Source organism: Thermobia domestica, chromosome 3 (genome assembly GCF_964235325.1).
Source record: "Thermobia domestica chromosome 3, izTheDome1.hap1.1, whole genome shotgun sequence".
Taxonomy (NCBI): domain Eukaryota; kingdom Metazoa; phylum Arthropoda; class Insecta; order Zygentoma; family Lepismatidae; genus Thermobia; species Thermobia domestica.
Window position 1 is genome coordinate 135,256,203 of NC_137456.1, and position 23,250 is coordinate 135,279,452.

At 37.3% G+C, this 23,250-nt stretch overlaps 1 protein-coding gene across 4 annotated transcripts in view; it reads left to right on the forward strand.

Moving 5' to 3' along the window:
* Positions 1–23,250, forward strand: part of LOC145680758 (fatty acid hydroxylase domain-containing protein 2) — a 186,161-nt gene that overhangs the window by 102,267 nt on the left and 60,644 nt on the right. For all 4 annotated transcript variants that reach the window (XM_081751742.1, XM_081751740.1, XM_081751741.1 and 1 more), the window contains one exon: positions 15,785–15,935. In XM_081751742.1, coding sequence (XP_081607868.1) covers positions 15,787–15,935 — 149 coding nt within the window. In that variant the 5' untranslated portion in view covers positions 15,785–15,786. The remainder of the gene's footprint in view (positions 1–15,784; positions 15,936–23,250) is intronic.

Sequence of the window (23,250 nt, forward strand, 5' to 3'; positions counted from 1 at the left end):
AACCATGGATAACTGAAGCAATGCTTAAGAAAATGGAAGAACGCAAAAGGGCGAAAAACACGGACATCAAGGAATACAGAAGGTTGAATAAGAATTGAGAAGAGAGACAGACAAAGCCAAAGAAAAGTACATGGAACAGATATGTGAAGAAATAATGGAACTTGAACGGCGCGGCAGATATGATCTGATGTACCAGGAAGCACAAGAATTAGGAGGGAAAGCTAACAAAAGTGTACAAACATTCGGCATCGAAGATCAAGAAGGTAATGTAACCACTGACCATCAAAGGATCCTTAGAATTTGGGAGGAATACATAAAAGATCTGTATGATCAGAAGAACCACCCCAAAGATATTGCGATCGAAAAAGAGGAAGAGGTGGATGATGATGAAAAAGGACCCAGTATATTGAAAAGTGAAGTAGTACAAGCAATCAAAGACATGCGAAGGAGAAAGGCCACTGGAGAAGACGACATACCAGTAGATATGATCAAGGGATTAGGAGACAACGCAATGAAAGTACTGACTTCACTTATTAACAAGATCTACCTGAGTGGAGAATGACCAAAGGATTTTCTTGATGTTACAATGATTGCATTGCCCAAGAAAAAACAAGCAAAGAAGTGCAGCGATCACAGAACTATTAGTTTGATTTCACATACTGGAAAGATCATTGCACGCATACTGAATAGGCGGCTGGAAAGTAAGATAGATGAGAGGTTAGAAGATCAATTTGGATTCCGGAAAGGAAAAGGCACCAGAGATGCTATTGGATTGATGAGAATTATATCAGAAAGAATTCTTGATGTAAAGGAAGAGTTATGTTTGTGCTTCATCGACTGGCGAAAAGCTTTCGACCGAGTCAATTGGACGAAACTTCTGAAAATACTTAAAGAAATATGAGTCAACTGGAGAGATCGACGACTCATTCAAAACCTGTACACACGACAATGAGTGAAGCTGCGCTTGAATGAAGGAGAAACCAGTAGTGTGGAGATTAGAAGAGGAGTCAGACAAGGATGTAGTTTGTCGCCCGAATTATTCAACATTTACAGTGAATGTTTAGTGAAGGAAGCATTAATAGGAATTGGAGATTCCAAGATTGGAGGGCAGATCATTAACAAGATCAGGTATGCAGATGATACGGTTATAATAGCTAAAACCGAAGGAGGACTAGAGGAGATGATTGACAAAATAGTTGACACTGGAAAACTGTATGGAATGGAAATTAACATCGAAAAGTCGAAAGTCATGAGAATATCCCGTGGAAACACGACCTTACGGATCAGGGTAGAACAAAGAGAACTTGAAGAGGTCGATAATTTCAAGTATCTGGAAAGTATTTGGACGAGAGACGCTTACTGCACCAAGGAGATCAGGTCAAGAATTGCTATAGCTAAAGAAGCATTCAACAAGAAAAGATCACTCTTAACTAGCAGGCTCAATATTGGACTTAAGAAGAAGTTGGTCAAGTGCTATATATGGAGCATTGGACTGTATGGTTCAGAGACTTGGACATTACGGAAGTTAGAGAGGAAATATTTGGAGAGCTTCGAAATGTGGTGTTAAAGGAAGATGGAGAAGATAAAATGGACAAAGAGAGCAACAAACGAAGATGTTTTAAAACGGATAGAAGAAAAAAGGACACTTCTAGCCACCATTCTTCATAGAAAGGCCAATTGGATTGGACACATCTTGCGAAGAAATTTTCTTCACACCGCCATAGAAGGAAAGATGGAAGGGAAGCGAGGAATAAGTAGAAGAAGAACACAGCGGAGAAATATATTGGGAGTTTTGAAGATCGACAAAAGTGGAAGAAACATTTCCAGGCCAAAATCTAAAATTGAAAAAAAAATATCCTCATAAGTTCCAGGACCTGCCGAAAGGCAGAATACTTAATAATAATAATAATAATAATAATAATAATAATAATAATAATACCCTTTTGGGACAAATAATAAACGCTAGAACAAAATAGAGTTTCATTAACTATTTTCTCTTTTTCTCTGCTTTAAGGCTCTATAATAAATATGAAGTCTAATCTGAGTTGGAAGTTTGAGTAAGATGACATTCTTCTTTTTGGAGATTTTTTTTTTTTTTTTTTTTTTATTGTTAACCTCCATTTCGCCTCTGCGTTCTGAGCAAAGGTCCTTAAAAGATTTGCTCTAAAATTAAGTGATAGGCATGATATTACCAGCTCGACAAGTTTCTTGTGAGAAATTTGAATTTGATGGATTCTTAAGCAAGCAGGTAAATTTTCTAATAATGTTTTCCTTCTTCTTTTCTTGCTTGAATTTTATTACGTTTTATTTAGGCAGGGTTTCTCAACCTGGGGGTCGCGAAGATAAGCGGAAGAAATAAATATAATTAGAATCTAATACCAGATATTCCTAAAAGTAGCAGCCTCCCGAAAATTAAAATGCTCAATAACTTTTTAAACAACTGTTCAAGTTTTTTGTAAAACCAAAATTGAAAATCACTATTTTTTATCATATGACCCAAATTAAGGGAGTTATGAAGTTTTAAAATTTCAGACGGCCTCCATTTTGAAACAGTATGACGGATCGGATTCGATATTTGTAATATGAATGAACTAACCAAAATTGGTTTTAATCCTTCGCTTTTAGGGAAGTTACTGTATCTCCTATATACAAGAAATGAATTCTACTATTATAGAAATAGATGAGTATCGTGAGATCTCCGCGATAATTATATTTAAAATCCCACAAGTTTATTACAAACCACAAATTATGAGAGAGTCGCTGGCAGGAGGATGTGATAAAATGGGATCGTGATAGGAATTAGGTTGAGAACCACTGATTTAGGGTAATTGACTTACAATACGAAGATATAGTACTGACTGTTCACCTATAATTTTATTGATTTTGTACAGGGTGGCCCAAAAGTAGGTATACATCCCTGCATTGATCAAGTATAACATTCTAGTTTATGGATTTATTTGCTTCGACTGTTCTGGGCTTAAATTATAAGTAAAAAGACGTTAAGAAAAAATAAAAAGAAACTAGGTCTACCTGTTTGATAACAGTAAGAATACAGTAGGCTAAACAGTACAGGACTATACCTACTTTGGGGCCAACCTTTATAATAGGATTCACTAAGTTATAAAGTAAGTTATTTACTAGGAATTGCTAATTTTCCGGAATCCGGATTCCTCAAAAATTTATTTTCCGGAATCGGAAATTTAACTTTCCAGATATCTCTGGTTATCATCTTCGGTATGTATTGTAAGAAAACCAAACGCGCCTCTGTTTCAAAGTGACAAATAAACCAAAACAGTATTATGGCCATATATGAAAAACTAGCGCATCTAGCATCATTTGTTTCCCGGTATAGTTCGAATTACGAATTTTCCACACAGCGTTCGTAGCGTTATGCGGTGCAACGTCACAGAATGAATGTTCTACAGCATTTTCTAAGAGTGCAACACAATTGTATGAGTATCGTGAGATGTAGGAAAAGTCTTAATGTCACTTTTGAAAATGTGACAAGTATTTGTTAAATGGTGCTGAATTGGGTGGAACTGTACCAAATTTCCCACAAAAAGCGTTTAAAATGTCAGCGTGGTACCAACGGGCCAAGGAATGACAAAAAGGTCCGAATTTGGTACAATTGTACAAAGTATGGCAACACTGTCTATCACAGCCACCGCGGCGCTTAGTTACAGAGAAATTACACAAATTTAGATTACTCTACTTACAATTCATGTAGTATGTGTAAGTGCAAGTGTTAGTTACAGTTACAAATTCAAGTAAAGGTTAAAATCGAAATACTATATTCAATGTTCGAATTACTGGGGAAACGAGGGGAAAGGACCCTTTGTAAAGGAACAAAAAGAGTCATTGGGGGGGGGGTATATGAACATGTACTACAAAATATAATTATGTGATAATTTTCTTCTCAAATACAAGTCATATCTTCATAAAAATCCGCTAATACGCTAATTGACTCGATTAAAAGTAAAAGTAACTCAATAAGAAAATGCAGAACATTTATCAAAAATCAACTGGAGATTTATTTTCAAATTGCAGAAAATATCAGTGCTGAAATGAACATTAAGGATTCAGTGCTGAAATGAACATATACATGAAGGATTAAACGGACAAGATTAAACGAAGTGGTAAGCGATGCTCTCTATCGGTTGCTGAAAAACGCAGCAATTGCAAAACTGTTGGTTACCATTTTCTTGCCTCACACCCAGGGGTGTAGCCAAGTGGGACCCATCGGGGCCAGGCCTCCCCAAATGATTTCCTGGCCCCCTCAAATGACCAGCGCTTAAAACAGCATCGTAGAGTTATCTCTCTTCAGTTATTTAAAAATAACAAAGTTTACATATAATTAATACGAGTTTACACACAATTAATGCGTAATTTACGGTAAAATAGTATGGAAAAATACTGTTTTAAAAATACCGATTGAAAAATAGGATACTTTTTTCTGACAGATTACACAATTTACTGTGATTTATATTTGACGGTTTGAAGACAAATGTTTTGGCGAGGTACTATAAATACAGCCATAAAACAATGGTACTAAATTGATTTGTAAGTACTTTATATTTTTTATATGCTTTAACTAGTGTTTTGAAAAATATAGATATACCTGTTAATAAAATGATTGTTTTTAGTCACGCATAATAAATAAATATTTTTGTGAAGAAATCTTAAATAAATTAAGTGAAATTTCAAAGAAAATCAATCTTATGTAGATAGGTTATGTGCACAAGGTCTTAAATTGAAATATAAAGGTAACCAAGAAAGCTCCATCGCTTTTTCACCCACCACACTCAAACATCGATATGTCACCTGAGACGTACCTGGAAGATCAAAAATAGTCCCCATCAGCATAGGCGACCATCTGCTAACGTTCTGGAAGGCCATGGATTCCATCGCGGTGGAACTTGGTGGGTTGTAAAACGAAGAAGGTATCAGGTGCATTTTGCACCTCTACTAGGGATTTGAACTGGTATCCTCTAAGGTGATTGTCCAAGGAATGGAACAGGTGATACTCGGACGGTGCAATATCCGGGGAGTATATTGTTTCCCATCCAAGGCGTAGAATGCTGTTCCGGCTCACCCTAGCCACATGGGGCTTAGCATTGTCCTGTAACAGGACGACCCCTGTGCGATTCAGAAGTACTGGCTTCAGAGTTTTGAGTTTTGTTGAACACGGCTCAACTGCTGATAGTACACAGTCGCATTGATGCTCTGACCAGCTGGTAGCAGTTCCCGATGCACGATGCCGCGAGCAGTCCACTAAACACACAGGAAGATGATCTTCTGATGCAGTACTGGTTTCGGCTGTTTTGGAACCGGTTCATGGGATGCTAATCAATTATGACGGCACCGTGAGGCTTCGTACAGGACCCATTTGTCATATTTCAACATCCTGTTCAGAAATAGCTCCGAGACAGTAAAGAAACATAGGTGTCTGCTCGCATTGCCTTTTGGTCCGGAGTCAAAACATTTACTTCCCAAGTTAATGGAGGTGCTGCCAAATGGTTTCTCCACTCATACTGAATTGTGGTGGCAGTTCCTCACATGTATGGCCACTGTTCGCCTTTATTGCTGCCTGAAGATCTTCGTTTTGTACATGTGTTGTTCTTCCAGCACGTGGTGGTTTTCGAGTGTTTCGTCACCATTTGAACTCGTGTAGCATTCACGCTCTTATGACGCTCTATGGAGGTCCCATGTTCAGTCTGTCCTTACGCAAGTTCACGGTGTAACTGAATTGCCTCAATCAGCTAGTATGTTGGATATACCCATACCAACAACTGACCTTCGCTTTTCGTATTCAACTCACGGTATGAGGGCCAATTGAACCCAGACCTCCACGAAAAGCGACAGAACCTTCTTGTACACATTTATAGTTATGCGTTAAAGGTATAACGTATGGTCCGGAGCAGTTGTTCTTGGTTGAGCATAATAAAAACTACCTGGAATATAATTTATGGAGAAAAAGCAAATTAATAATAATAATAATAATAATAAGCTAAATATAGTGTTTTTAGTTTTCCGGAAGGTAACCAAAATTTTCCGTTTTTTTTCAGGCCTCAAAAAGACTAGCTGCAACACAGTTTTTTATGGCTTTGTACATTGTACATTGGCTTTTCGCTCGTCATCTGTTTTCTGCGTGGGTCGGAAGCGCTTCACGACGGAACAGCGTGTTGCCGTAATGAAAAACTTATTACAAATGTGGTGAATGTTGTGACAGGGGCGTCATTTAGGTGTGGCAGGAGGGGGAAATTTCCCCTCCCAAGAGTTTGAGGAATATACTTTAATCGATTGTCTACTAATACACTAGTACAAAACGTGAAAGTCTTATATCGGTGATGCTCTTGGACCCTCCCCCCTCAAGGGAAGTCTGAAATGACGCCCCTGTCTTGGACATCCACCGGAAACAAATAATAGTAGAAATACTGACGAAGTGCTATAGCTTACTATAATTATTTAGAAAAAAATCCGAAGATTAGACCTCACTATATTCTACCGAGAGGATGAGAAAAATAGGATGCAGTGCTGGATGATTTTTACTCCGTGGCAGCAGTGTCATTTCAGATTTTGCTTGGGGGAAGGGGCTAAAACTCTAGATGTCAGTAAATTTTCAGGTTTTTCATTGGTATACCGTAATACTATCTTATGGATTAACTAACTAACTAACTCTATGGCCTATGGAACCCGGAGGTTCAATGCCGCGTTCACAAAAGCTCTTCACTGACTTCTATCCTTAGCCAATTGGATCCAGTTTCTACTTTGTATTCCAATCTCTGCGAGATCCATCTTAATATTGTCCTCCCATCTGCGCCTAGGTCTTTCTAATGGTCGTTTTCCGATTGGTCTTCCAGTCAAGACTTTGAAAGCGTTTCTACTTTCTTCCATTCTAGCTACATGACCCACCCACCTAAGCCTTCTAGACTTGACGACTCTAACAATGTTGGGTAAACCATATAACTTATGTAGTTCCTCATTATGAAGTTTCCGCCATTCCCCATTCCCGTTCCTCTTGGGTCCGAATATTCGTCTCAGGATCTTGTTCTCAAATACTTTCAGTCTATGTTCTTCCCTCAGAGTAAGTGACCATGTTTCGCAACCATACAGAACAACAGGCATAATTATCGTTTTGTATATTTTAAGCTTCAAATTCCTCGACAGAATTCGCGACGACAAGAGATTTTGAACCGAATAGAAACACGAATTCCTTGCTTTTAGTCGACATTTAATTTCTTCGTGAATATGATTTTCCTCTGTTAATATTGATCCTAGATATTTGAAACTATGCACTTTATCAAAAGTATTATTTAATATTTTAACGCATCCATAATTTGCTGTATTCCGGTCCCGACGCACTTCCATGTATTTAGTTTTCTCTGCATTTACTTCTAAACCCATGTCCCTGCAAGCGTTTAATAAAATCTCTGCATTTCTATTGTTCTCCTATCATCCCCTATTAAATTTACATCATCAGCATATGCCATAACCTGGTGAATACCGTTCAACGCTAGGCCCTGGTTGCTATCTTTGATTTTCCTTATAGCGTATTCCAGAACAAAGTTAAATAATAATGGCGACAACACATCTCCTTGTTTCAGGCCATTTTCGACGTGAAAGCTCGTGGACAAAAATTTTCCTACCCGGACTTTACTTTGGGATTCATTTAAACATATCTTAATTAATCTAATTAGCTTTCTCGGTATTCCAAGTTCTGTAAGAACGTTGTATAATGTTTCTCTCCTAACCGAGTCGTAAGCCTTTCTAAAATCAATAAATAGTTTATGTACCGGGGTATTGTATTCCCACTTCTTTTCGAGTATTTGGCGAATGGTAAATATTTGGTCGATAGTTGATCGATTTCGTCTAAATCCGCACTGATAATCTCCAATAATTTCATCTGCGTATGGGGTCAATCTTGCTAACAGAATATTTGAAAGGATTTTATAGGATGTTGACAGAAGAGAAATGCCTCGATAATTATTACAGTCAGTTTTGTCGCCTTTCTTGTGAATTGGAACAATGATTGATTCATTCCACTCTTGTGGCAATTCTTCCTTGTTCCAGATAAGGAGAATGAGTTTGTGTATCTTGTTCCACAATTTCTCGCCTCCAGCTAAAATTAACTCAGCCGGAATTTCATCTACACCCGGAGATTTGTGTTTCTTTAATTTCTTTAGAGTGGTTTCTACTTCTATTCGGTTGGGTTCTGGAATATACGGTTTGCTGTGTGTATCTCCTTTTCTCCACGCACACTAGTTTTTGGTTGCGTGTTAAGCAAATCGTCAAGGAAATCTTTCCATCTATTTAAGATGCTATCCGTGTCAGTGAGAACTGTACCGTCAGATTTCTTTAATATATAAGCACGAGGTTGATAGCCTTTCTTAAATTCGTTGATTCCCTTATACATGTCCCGGATGTTTTTATTTTTACTATTATCTTCAAGTTCCTTAATTTTAGCTTTCAGAAAATCGCGTTTCTTTGTTCTATAAGTTTTGGAAGTTTCCCGCCAAATATCTGCGAAATTTTGTGTAGTTATTTCATTAGGATTTTGTAGCCAGCGTAATTTTGCCTGTTTTCTCTTCTCTGCTAGTTTAATGCATTCCTGTTCGAACCATGGTTTGTTCCTACGTATTTCCGCGTGTCCCAATTTTTCTTTTGCTGAAATTTTAATGCTATCTCTAATTTCAATCCAGGTATCCTCAACGCTAGTGCACTCCGAATCTTCTAAAGCCGAGAATCTATTCGAAACTTCAATCTGGTATTTCTCTCTTACCTGGCTCTCTTCTAATTTCTTTAAATTGAATATCTCCGTTTTCGGACAATGAATATTACCTTTATTCAACGATAACCTTTCTCGTATTATCGCTACTACCAGGTAGTGGTCAGTGTCACAATCAGCCCCTCTAAACGACCGGACATCAATTATGCTCGATTGCCTTCTTCTATCTACTAAAACGTGATCAATTTGGTTGTGTGTTTTTCCGTCTGGTGATGTCCAAGTGTATTTATGAACGTCGCGATGTGGGAATTTTGTACTCTTCACGATTAGGTCTTTGGATGTTGCAAAGTTCACGAGTCTAGCACCGTTGTCATTACTTACTTTATGCAGACTTTCGTTCCCTATAATCGGTTTGAAAATATCCTCTCGTCCTACCTTCGCATTGAAATCCCCTAATAGAATTTTTATATGGTATCGCGGGAGTTGGTCAAATATCCGTTCCACTTCTTCGTAAAAACTGTCTTTTATATCGTCATCCTTATCTTCAGTTGGGGCATGTACATTTATAACAATAATATCACACCACCGCCCCTTAAGAGTAATAAAATAAAGTCTATCAGTAACAAATTCAACCCGTTTAATTGCTGGTAATATACGTTTATGAAAGAAAAACCCTGTTCCTAACTGGGGATTTTTATTTCCTTCCCCGTAAAAGAACGTAAAATTTCTGGAATTCTCAGATCCATTTCCTTCCCATCTAACTTCCTGAACTCCTACTACGTCCATCCTATATTTCTCTAACTCACTCGTTACGGATTTTAATGCGCCTGCCCTATAAAGACTCCTAATATTCCATGTTCCAAATCTCATGTCCATTTTCTTTTGCTGATATCGTGCCAAGTTATCAGTCCTTGTCCGAGGCTTTTGTGAATATTTCTGAACAAGTGCTTTTTTTTTTTTTTTTTTTTTTAACAGGATGAGGTTGTTAGCCCTACCCAAATCCCCAAGCTGGATTACCACTCCTAGTCGTCTGTCCGCGACTGCTTATTCAGTATATTCGCAGCTAACCTCTATATCTGGAGGCCTTCTTTTCGATCCGCAACCTGAGGACGCGCCATGCCGTGATGACAGGAACCCACGTTAATTTTATAATAATTATATTAATTACTTACTATAGGATTAGCTTCTAAACATTAAATGCCAGCGACGCTTACCAGTATGTTGTTTTGAAAATTAAAGCTTCTTCATCTAATTTGTTTTTAAACTGTTCAGTTGACATTTTCTTTGATGTATTAATTATTTCTGGAGGATAAGGTTGTCCAGGTAATGTTACACAAGCAAGCGCCAAAGCCTGAAGAGCAGATTAAACTATATAAATGTCGAACTCAGGGAGTGGCAGTTGTTCCTTCTGGAGCCTCAAATGATGCCCCGTGGCTCAGTGGCTTTATTTCCTCCTTAGAAACAAATAATAATAATAATAATAATAATAATAATAATAATAATAATAATAATAATAATAATAATAATAATAATCTTTCAGTTTTATGTCTCATTAATTTCTGAGGCTAAAGAAGGCGGATGATAAATGACAGTGAATGATTATGAAGAATTGGTGAAATGAGAATTCGGTAAGAAACGAGAGAACTACACAGACATGCTGTTGCTCATCACAAACTCACGTGGCATCGAGTCGAGCTAACTGAAGGTGGGCACTTTACCACTGAATCACCGTGCTTACTCTATCTCCTCGAGAAGATGCGAACATTTCAAGTTTTTGGAAGATATCGTGAAAAATGAGAGTTACTCTCATTTTTCAACGGATTTATACATTGTGTAATCGCTACATACCGAAAGAGTAATCTCATTCATCGTAGCCGGACCAAATTTTAGACTTAAAGTTTTTAATAAGATCATTCAGGGGAGATTTCAAATATTCTTCTTATCTCGAAGAATTAGGGTAGTTTACTGGAATTTAAAAACGCAATTTTCTCACCGTTTTTTTATTACTTTGATAAACGATGGTTTTATTTTTCATTAATAAATTTTTCATTAACAGCCTTATAATACAAAGAGTGACCAGAAAGTAAGGTTACAAACGTAGCAGTGAAACGTGTATATATTATTTCATACAACCAATACAACCAACAGGTACTACATACATTAGGTAATTTTCGACAGATTCCATATCGGTTGAGGCAATTGTCGCATCGCAGGATGAGTTTGAAGATTACCTCCTGGTAAAAATCTTGTCCTTGCGTGTTCAACCACGTTGCCACGAAGTATTTCACTTCCTCGTCTGAAGCGAAGCGACGGCCTAGGTGCTCCTTCAAGTGCGGAAAAAGGTGAAATTCGCTTGGAGAGAGGTTCGAGATGTAGGCAGGGTGGTCGATGAAGCGAAACTGCTTCAACAGCTTGGTGGTCTTGAGGAATGTGGGCGCACGTTGTCGTGATGGAAGATGACGCCGTCGGTGAGAAGTCCTGGCCATTTCCTCCCGATTGCTTCGCACAATCGTGTCAAGGTTTTAAGTGATGGTCAGCGGTCACTGTGCGCCTTATTTCCAAAACATCCATGAGTATAATACTGGCGCTGTCCCAAAACATTGTGGCCATTACTTTCCTGGCAGATGGTGTCACCTTAAACTTCTATTTCTTCTAAGAGGAGGAGTGTTTCCACTCCTTTGATGACCGTGTACTGCTGGGGCTGTAATGGTAGATTCATGTTTCGTCACCCGTGACAGTGCGATAAAGAAAACAGTTCTCTTCCATGCAGAACCGTTTCAAAAGTTGCAGACTTTCCCCATGCACCACTTCTTGGTTGGACAGATTGTGTGGAGCCCATCGGGAACAAACTTTCCGGTACTGCAGAATATCGTGTACAATGTGACAGATGCTTCCGAACGACATTCCCAATTCTACCGTTAAATGCCGTAACGTGATCCTCCTGTTGTCCTGAATCAGTCCTCTATCCAAGCTGTGTTTAAATCTGTTGATGCCGTGCTGGGTCGGCCATTGCGCTCCTCGTGTCTGTGATGTTCTCTCTACCAGCCGCAAACTCTCGAAACCATTCTGTGTCATGCTGACGAGACATTTGTCTCTCCATAAACCTCTACCAGCTGCCGATGAATTTCAGCTGCAATTACATGTTTCATCCACAGAAACCGAATAACTGAGCGGACTTCTTCGCGAATCAAATTTCCCAAACGAGTCGTCTTTTGTGTTTATCTGCAACTAGCTCTGTGGGTTGTAGGTGACTGAAACTCGCACAGCTGCCAACTCCATGTATTAAAATTACCGCACACTTCTCATTTCTCTATAACAGACGAAACTCCAGAAATATCGGCCTTGTAACCTTAGTTTCTCATCTTCTTACGTATAATTCAATTATTTCTTCTGGAAAAAAAGTTCCGAAAGGGTACTTTCCTCTTGAACTGAGTTCTTTTCGAACGATTTTCTCAAAGAGAACTCAGGCAATTGTGTTCAAATTTCATAAATACATGTTTAATTAACAATAATCATAAAATATGGTGAATTTTCTTTGAACAAGTATTCCGAAAACACCCATAAATGTTCCTGTAATAACTGAAATATGATATGATTCAATTTAGGATATGAGAGCGAGAAACTTTAGTGCAGTGGTCCTATCTTTTAACCATGTCAATGATAGTGATATCTCTCAATGAGTAGAGTGCACTTCGTGACATCAATACACAGTCGTAAAAATGTCTTTAAAAATGACGATTCATTATGTGTAAAGATTGTGAATGCTAAGAATGAAATAGAAATAGTAAACTTGCTTCTTTTCCTGAAGGGCCTATGCATGGGTTGTCTCTCCCTTGACCTTAAACTAATATACATAAAAACCCATTAACATTCAGAAATAAAATTAATATAATGTCCATATATGATGCTAGTTTTTCTTACAACATTTTTTTATACATCTATTTTCTAGTCATAGATGAAAAATTTATCTTTGTTTAAATCTGATATAACTTTGAATCCTCCCCCCCTTCTCGTGCTTACACTATTAACAGTTTACTTGCAACTAAGGAATTGTTATTTTCATTGCTGCATAATGTATCACTCTGGAGTTTCTGCGTTGCATTTCTTAACTACCTAATAAAGCGATGAAAACACCATGTGACGATTTGTAAGCACGCTTATTGCCTACGATTTGCGTCAGTCTTTCGTATTACTTATTGTAAGCTTTCTTCTTTGTAATGAGTTGCAGGTAAGAGAACTTTGTTAAAGCTAAAAGTAACACCATCATATACCATTTATTTCTGAACTGTATAACAAATATATAATATTAATGAGTTAATTGCTGATGTAGAGAGAGAGAGAGAGAGAGAGAGAGAGAGAGTAGAAGAAATGACAGAAAATCTACGTATTTGCTTATCATAAAACTCATTCCGTGTTACCGGGTTTCGAACCTTTGCTTTACAGGTAAGATATGTATTAGAGCAATGACAGTGTAATATTTTTAGTCAGTTTTCCATTACTTGGTTTGTCTTTCTAGCCTTTTCTTTCTTTTTGTAAACACATTTTCACTCATTCATTCCTTGGGACGTATTATTAATATACTACGACATGTGTTTAAGGACAGTTCGTGATTGCAACTAGCCAGTCAGTGATAAAGCCGTAAGGTTCGGTAGATGATAGGCAACTGATGTTTGGTAAATGATATCTAGTTCGATCCCAAGTCATGCGAATTCGTGGTGAACAACATCTTATCCGTTGGCTTTCGTGGGTTATCCCGTTTTTATAGACTAATTTTCACATGGACATTCAACTCGAAATTCTCAGTTTAATTTTGGGGGCCCATTTGTGAAAATTAACAGAAAACCTAAGGATTGTTTAATATTCAGCACTACAAAAATATGATGAAATTCTGGATTTTGAACGCAACAGTGCCGGTTGTCCCGTCGTTTTAACAAAAAATTCAATTTTGTTCCGTAGTTAATATTGGTAAATAATAAGTCATTAATCTTAAGTCATATCTATATTCGTATTCCTATTTATAATCCAAAAACTTATAAGTTTGGGAGTAATACTGATATGCAAACTTCAAAACATTTAAGATTAGAATTATATTTTGGGCTTTCGGCATCTGAAGCCATATTAGCACTGTACGTATGAGGGATGACGTCCCTCGGCCATCACATATCCGAGAAAAGGGAAGGAAAGAAATGGTCTAGGACCTATATGTTAAGTACCATCCCGGCATTTGCCTGGTGTCAATGAGGAAAGCCTCACTTAGGATGGCTGGCCTGAAAAAGCTTTTACACTTTTCCCACCGAGTGTCTCCGCCGGGAATCGAACACGGGACTACTCGCACCAAAGACGAGAGCGTTAGCGACTACGCTACGCGGGGCTACTCAAAACATTTAAGAGTTATATATTGTATAAACATGTAGGCGAAACTATTTAGATATCCTTAATCTTTATTATAAATGAAAATGTCTCAGCTTGTCATACATGCTTATTCCCAATAGTTCAATGCCAGGCTAATAGTTCTCGCTACTGCGCTGTCTCTTGTCTGCTGCCAAGAGATGTCACTAGTATCAGTGATATGGATACAAGTAACCATGGAATCGTTATAGAAGAAATACTGATTTTTCAGAGAAAAAAAAAAATTAAAAATACATGTAGCGATGGGAGAAAAATTGTTTACCAATATTGTAACGCATACGACTATTCCAGTGCACAAAGATGTAAAAACGATATCATCCAACACTACGTAGCTGGAAACATAAGAAATCCCAGTGTCCTGTTTCCATATCAAAAAAGTACGGTCAGTCTACTCGTATATAATACGAAATAGAAACTAGAGGAAAAAAAAAAACCCTTCCCCTATCAAGGGTGGGCAATCTTTTTAGGTTTAGAGCAGCCTTTCACAACCTGTGGTCCGCGGACCCCAAGGGTCCGCAAGACGATCTCAGTGGGTCCGCAAACCAATCTGAGAAAGGCAAACATAATGGTGGGAAATATACCATTTTAAGTTAAATGATCGAATTAATAATGAGAAGTTCTAACACGGGGAAGAAATAAATACTAACCGTATGTATTGCAAGGGGTCCTTCACATGTATTGTAGACTCTAAAGGGGGCCGCAGTGTGGAAAAAATTGGGAAAGGCTGGTTTAGAGGGAATCATAAAAGAATAACAGCAATACAGGTAGTATGATATGGATTACCGTGAGCTACTTCTCACGACTTGCCGTCGACACATTAGTTACCCCTTCCCCTGCCCTATCTGATAGCCGTACAGGAGCGTATGTAACATTTTTGTCTCTCCGGGCCACAAAAAGACTGCCTCTCCTTCAATATCAATAATAACGGTGTAGAAAAAATGTAATAATAAAGGGGGCACGGTGGCTCAGTGGTAGAGCGCATATTTCTGTTGCGTGGGGTCCCTGACGAAATAAGTTTGTCGTGATGGACAACATAGTTCCGGTAGGTTTTTACGTGGTACTCCCGTTTCCTCCCACATTCTCATTCCACCGATTGTTCCATCATAATTACTTGCCTTAATCATTCATCCCCCTTAGCCTAAAGGGCATAACGTGAGACGTTAAACTTAGATTTCATTTTCTTCAATTAATTTGAAGCGGTATTTTTTTTTTTTTTATCAGTGTGACATCCCTCAAGATCTATTACTTAAGCCTATGGTACTGTTTGTACAAAATATACAGAAATAATAATAATAATAATAATAATAATAATAATAATAATAATAATAATAATAATAATAATAATAATAATAATAATAATAATGGAAAAAAGAAATTCGTCAATCATCATTTTTCTTATTTTGTTTTTTCTAAGGACAGATTGTAAGTTGAATTGGAGCTGAAATTGAGGATCTAACACGTGTAAGAGAAATTCAATTTATTTTTGTGTCTTTCGCTCAGGAAAAGGGATTGGTTGTTATTTGTGAACTGGTGAAATGAATAACATGAGATCTGAAGATTAAAGTTTTTCCGAGACATTTTTCGAATTTAGTTTTCGAATATTGCTCCTGTCTTACGAGTTAGAGCTGATTTAACTTTTGTTTTTTTCAGAAATGGAGGTAGACGTTGGATGTCAACCAAGACTGAGCAAGAAGCCTCCTGAACCCCAGTCCCAGACATTGCTTGCATCCATAGGAAGCGTCTTATTTGTTATTAGCTCTGCCCTAATTGGATTTGCAGCGTTCAGAAACACACTCACTTGGTAAGTGTTTTTGTTTATATGTTTGTTTCTGTTAAACAAATTAAATCTAAATTACTCTTCTTGATTCAGTGATTCACCTGTGGCTATTCATAGTATTCTAGCCTTCGAGTGAGCAATTCAGCTTGTTATTTAAGAAACTCATACCAGAGAATGAATTTTTGGGAAATCCCGAAATTTAATCGTGCATGCAAGGGATTGATAATGTTACTATAGATGAAATGTTATTGATGAGCGACCTTTCTATCATTTTGTTATCATCGAATATATTATTATATTGACCTAATTAAGCCAAATTAAAAAGATGCTTTCTTCGTTTCTGATAATAAAACGCAAGTTTTCAGTCTAGAAGTTGCTCGTGGTCGACGAAGTGCCAAAACTCGGACACGTTAGTTATATACCGCCTTATGCAGAGTCGTTACGATGTATGATTAGCGTCATACTAAACCACTGACTACTGCAGGAGACTTATGTTAGTCGAACTCATTAGTATGGCACTAATCGCGCTTCAAAACGACTTTGCATAAGACCCATAAATATTAACAGAATGTATTGTCGTCCTTATCTGCCTGATATAATCAAAATATGTAACAAGCATAGTAATAAGAAATAGAAGCATGTTGCATCTAGATTTGACCATTTAAATATAAGAAGTCCACTAGAGTCCTCGTGAATAGGAATTTTCGCCTAGATGTTTATGCAACCCGTAATTCTTAAATGTTTGGAAGTTTACATATCAGCCATTATTCATTGTGTGATATAGTTTTGCATCATAAATACGATTATTCATGTGGTATGAGAAATAGTGAAGAGCGTGTGCATTTTTTGGGGGCTGTGGGGGGGAAGGCAGAGATGGAGTGGGTCGGTGGGTCAAGTGGGTCAAGTTTTCTGAGTGGGTCAGTGGGTCGTGGGTCAACAGCATGTGACCCACTGTGAGCCACCGTGACCCACTGCGACCCACCGACTCAGTATGATCTACCGACCCTCTCTGTTCACTGCATTGTAGACAGTATCTTCTGAGGACTGGTCAATTTGTCTCCGTTTTACTTTCAAGACCTTCATTTCCCTTCCTTTTCCACTTGTTTCTGTCTACTTACCTGAGGTGAGTATATCTAACCAAGTGAAAAAAGAACTTCAGGCACTTTTGGATATTGATATTTTTAATAGTAATAATAGCAATAGGACTTACACTACAACTTGGCTTTCGAGACCTGTGAGTTTTTAGAGCTAACTACTGGAAAAAATACATTTTTGAATCACTGTAATATATAAATTATTATATAAAAAATTTAATGTAACTGTGATCATCACGATCAAATTGCAAAGTCAAATGAAATTACTTTTGGTATATAGTTAGGCCTTAATCCAAATTGTGATGTTATATTGCTTTCATTATAATGCATAATATCCTAAGGAGTAGTGAGTATCCGAATTTTTGAGGGAAAAAAATGAGTATCTCGCAAACCGTTAAACTTAGGGAGCTGAAATTCAGTGTATTAACTTTTTATTGAAAATAAACAGAATGTGTCCTAGCATTTTTTTAAATTCTCCTTTATGTGGGGGGGGGGGAGGGCACTTTCTATATATGGAAAATTGGTAGTGAGCTGATTTGTAAAAATGATCGAAAACGATCGATGTTGTTTAAGAAAAAAATCAGAAACAAAAAATACAGTGCTTTGCTTCATATATCCATTGCTTTCTGCTATAATAATTGCTGAAGCTTATGTTTATTATATGGAGCGCTTACAGCACAGGGCAATCAACCCATAAAGTTGTTAGAAAAATAGGCATAAAATTTTTACTGTAAGCTTAATTACACGGAAATTTGAAGTTTGGATTATACGCATAATTGTATGGAAAATTTTACAATTTTTTTCCCTTTACGTTGGTCTACTTACTTTGATTTGGAACTTTGAAATTTCATCCTTTTTTCCACTGAAAAGTATTGATAATTCAACAAGGAAATAATTGAATCGGTGAGTAGAAAAAGGAGAACATTCCAAAAAAAGGATAGCTTTCCACGATAACAATTTCTCTATAACTAAATATCCAATTCCATTACGTTTTTGGAATTTTGGGAAATGAAAGGTCTTAACATACGCTACAAATCTCCCATACATATATCTTTATATAAGCAATGGTATTTCTGGTAAGCAGTTTTACTTTTCGTTTTTCAAAAGTAACGTATTGAGGAATGTTCTCCTTTTTCTACTCACCGATTCAATTATACTATGATAATTTAATTGAAATTCATCGTAATTTGGCACATGGCAAACAGCAGTGTGGTAACTGAAGTTGTAAAAGGAGGGAAATTCCCATTCACCTCTGAACACTTTCCAGGAACCTTGTTCCTTTCGCTTCCTAGACGGGGGAGGGAACTTGGTAATGGTATCAAACCTTCATGTGTAATTACAAAAAATAAATTTATAAACAAATAAGAAATCATCAGTTTATCAGGCTTTAATTGATAATTTATTCACAAGATTCCCTATCAAAGACGTGGTAGATGAAGTTTTTGTTCTACATGGGTCGACATTGCCAACTGGCATGGTCGATATGGAAAAGATGTTGTATGGTGATAGAGAGATGATACTTCTTGCTGAGTATTTCAAACCTGACCAAGAAAAATCGTTATCAGACTTAAGTCTAACAAGCAGATTGTCGATGAGGAGTTGCAGAAATCGGGTGGAAGTATTATCAATTTCCACGACAGAGTGCGAACGGGGATTTTCCCTTATGAATTTACAGATGACTGACTAAGTGCTCAAACATTGTCTAACTTGTTGTTCATCAATGTTAATGCCCCACCGCTAGACAAGCTCAAAGTAGACGAGCGAGTTATTTCTTGGCTGAAGGATGAACATCATTCCGCTGCGGATGATTTACCACGCAGATTTGTTTTAAGGTGGAAAATTATATACTTGTATATTGGAAAATGTATACTTGTATTACTAATGGCTTATTTGTGTTATTCAACTTTGTACCATTTTTAGTAAGTCTCTTCTTTGCTTTAGGTAAACTACTTTGAATAAATATTCATAATAATTGCAATTATGCACATTTGTAAGTTAAATTTAACGTGGTGTTTTAGTGATTACACAAATTACAATTATGAGCATACTTTATGGAAATGCTCTCACATAGGGTACCCGAACTGAGAAACCATAATAACCTTTTCCATATTATACAGGGGTATTTTCCTGCGAATAGAAGTTTCTTGTGGAATGCGTTCAGAAATTAACACTTGCAAGAATACTCTCTTAGTACAAGTATATTTTAGGCACACACTAATTTCCCCCCACCTCGAATTGTTTCAATTTCTTCACTGACAAACACTTTACCATTTTATATCGTAATGGTCAGATACACCGTTATTGTAACAGATAGGGATGGGAACGAGCGAATTCGAGCGAGTTTTCTTTGAAACTCGACTCGACTCGAAACAGACATCTTTTAGCTCGACTCGAGAACTCGGCTCGAAAAATTTCCTTTAACTCGACTCGAAACTCGACTCGAATTTTGCTCGAGTTTCGAGTCGAGTCGAACCAAAACGAGGCAAATCGAGCTAAATCCTGTACGTAGTTTCAAGTACTCTCTTGAATTATTCCACATAGACAATATAATTATTATCATTGTTACTAATTCTACTACAAATTATATTATTATTATTATTATTATAACACCGTGTATAAACATGAAAGATAGGCGGTATGTATCTGAATACTAAGAACTAGTTGACTGCGACCTGGGTAGTCGTGAAGTCTAGAAGGCAAGAACGTTGGTCATGAGGTTGGAATTTGAATTCTGGAGGAGCAAGTATTCGAGCTCGAGCCAAAATTTGTTAAAAGTTATAGGGTGCCGGCCAAACATGTTCAAAACTACTCGGCCCGGGTTTAGGGTTGTCAACGGCTCGAGCGGCTCTGCTCACAGCTCATCACTATGGAGCCGAACCGAAAAGTAGGGATGCGCACGAGTCGAGACATGTCTCGAATTCGAGTCGAGACTAGAGATGCAAGGGCTCGGAAAAAAACCGGCTTTTTTGGGAAAAAACTCGGTTTTTTCTGCTTTGCTTTTTGCTTGGGAAATTTTGGGCTTTTTTCAAAATTCTGCTTTAAATCGATAAAGCAGACTTTGTTTCGCTTCTCTATAACACAGAAAGTCATTTAATTAGTGGTTGATGCCGATAATAATATAAAACCTCGAAAGTAAACCATGAATTTCGAAAAGATATTTTAAACAATTTTACTTCAGCATTTTTACATTATGAATTCCAAAGGATTAACCAATGTATATAATAAACACATTTGAACCTCCTATATACAAAAGTAAGCAGAGTTGGCAAGAACCATGGTTGTTTCTGAAAATGCCAAAAACCCGTTTTGGGGGGGCAGTTTAAACCAGGCTTTTTTGGGGTTTAAACCAGGTTTTTTGATTTAGATATTTTGCTTTATGTATTTATATTACATATTCACAGAAATAAGTTTGTTTCGCCTTGGTGTTATTATTCAACAACGGGGTTATGCTGGAAGAGGTCCCATAAGCTTAAAAAAGTTGGTCAGTAAATTTCTTAAATTGAGAAACTCCCGCCCTAGCCATCTGGAAAATCCCGTCATTCTTTTAAATGTAAAACAATAACGGGAAAATCCTGTAAAATTTAATTTGCATGTAAAATTTAAAGGTCAACATATTATAATCAGTACGCTAAAACTGAGTGACACACAATCATAGTCAACGTCTTACGAATAAAATCAGAAAAATAAACACACTGCTGAACAAGACTGCACTTATTTAATATAAAAACACATTTACTCGTGACGTTTCGATCTTCTATCCAAGATCCTCATCAGACGTGAGTGTACGTCTGATGAGGATCTTGGGTAGAAGATCGAAACGTCACGTGTAAATGTGTTTTTATATTAAATAAGTGCAGTGTTGTTCAGCAGTGTGTTTATTTTTCTAAAACTGAGGTATTAAATTACAAATTTAGTATGTAGGTATCATTGAAAGTCCAATCCAAGCTAATGTTGGAAGCTAAGTAGGCAATCGATAAATTTTACCAATTTTAATCAATATATTTAAGCAACCTTCGCTACTTTATAAAACAACAGGCATGCAGAAATATATAATTTGGTTTCGTTTTGTATGTTTAGGCTTAACATCCTTACGTAATACCGAGGTTATCAAGGAGAAGACTTTCGCTTAAAGTGACATCCGAAAGAGTACTTGGTTTACACATGAAAGAAGGGTTGTGGTTCGACCGAGAATTGAACATGGGACACCTTGATTAAAAGGTGAAAAGGAAATAAGACTAATGCAGATGGTTTGACATGTGAAACGTCACCATGAAGTTCACACGATTCGCATTTTTGTTCTTTTAATTTTTTTAGTTTAAACCAGTTATTTAATAAAAAACAGCTGGTGTAAACGAGCCAACCCTAAGAGTAAAAACTTCTTTCAAAAAATACACAAATAACTAGCAAAATTGTATGTAGTATTTTTACTTCAAAATATTCCATACCCTCTTTTTGAAACAAAATAAAATTAAAATAAAACATAAGAGAAATACTTAGATTTGTATGATACAATTAAAGGCTGCACATGGTTCTGTATATTCTTGAAATTCTACAGTCAAGTTTTTTATAACCACCATCAAGGGCGCCTATCAGGGGGGTTAAGGGGGCGCTTGCCCCCCCTAGAGGAAAATGTACTTCAGAATATTGAAAATCCAATAGGATTTTTACATTAGTTACAGCAAAATTTGAAACTATTTTTGAAACGTCGCTTATACTTGCCCCTCCTTGGAAACCACAACATGGGCGCCCTTGACCACCATCACGGTTTACCCAGTCCTCAAGTTTTCTGAATTTTTAACAAGAGGGATTCAACATATCATTACGGAACAAAAAAAAAAAAAAAAAAGACTACGGAATATATTTAAGTTAAGCTAAATACAACTACACAACAAACGTGACTGAGTGGTTGGCTTTTGCGCTTCTATCGGGAAGTCCGGGATTCAACCCAGCATTCGACCATTCTGACAAAGCCTTCCTTCATTCCATCTGAGAATGTAGAAATAGTGCGTGTACTGGCCGACTAGGAGTGTAGGAGTTGGCCGACTTCCTTTCTTATTGTTTTTAAATCGTTATTATTACTAATTACCAGCAGTGACGGTTTTGCGAAGGTTAGAGGATCGGTCTTTCGGACTAAAGCCTGTTCTCCAAAGTTGTGGAATGTCTAAAACGAACGAAATATCTATTAGTTATGCCTTTATTCATAAACTTTAAGCTTCCGTCAAATAAAAATTACGAATGTTTAGAAAAACTAAACATTAATAGTAAGAAAACCCCTCCCAAAACACTTTTTTAAATTCGCCACTGATTCTCACAAGGGAACCTTCCTAAAATGATAGCTGCAGTGAAAGATGTGGCCTATGCCAATTGAAAGAGCTGTAACAGAGATGTTCATTCCCAAAAAATTAGCTGCCCATAGCAATAGGCACAAGAAATATAAGGGGTGAAATTTAGGGAAACAGCAAGGTTGGACAAGGGGGGAAAAGTGCAAATTCCGCAAAAAAAAGGGGGGACACGACAAAATACAATGCTGACAAGTGATGTATAGGAAAAGACTTGCCACAATAGGGAACAAATGAAGGCCACCAGTGGGGTTAACAGTGTTGCCAACTGCAATGAATAGTACATGTTTTGCAAAGAGCACTATATGAAGTGAGTGCAATATTCAGTGTCAGCCTGTCATGTAGAATATAAGATATGGCGTGTATAATCAGCGGTACAATCTAACAAAAGAGAATAGAAAAAACAGAAGTACGAAAAACACGGAAAAGACGGAGTTGGCCATAATGCGCCACATTTGATCACGAGCTGTGCATATTAGAATGAACAAAACAAGATGCACCTACTATGCGGGAAACCGACGTACCTAGAGTCCAAAAGAAAAACGAGTTCCAAAGTTGGCAACACTGGCCATGGAAATCTAGACAAGTCTAATATAGTTAGGCCACTCGCTTCACGAAAATAAAATTCCGGCAACAGGCATCACTCGGAATGCATCAATGCTAGGGTGATTGAGGCAATGTCAATTCGGGGAACATGAAATGCTTGGGTTGAGCCAACAACCGATAATAGAAGTAGTGAACATTATGTCATGTTTGGGTCGTATGTGGGAATATACAGGGTGTCCCACCAAACTTTGTGACCTGAAAGATTTGCGAAACGAACAAAAATGTGACGGATCCAGGAATGTACCAATGTCAGAGGGTGATAAAGGTCTGTGAGAAGCAAGTGCCCCCAGGATTCCCATC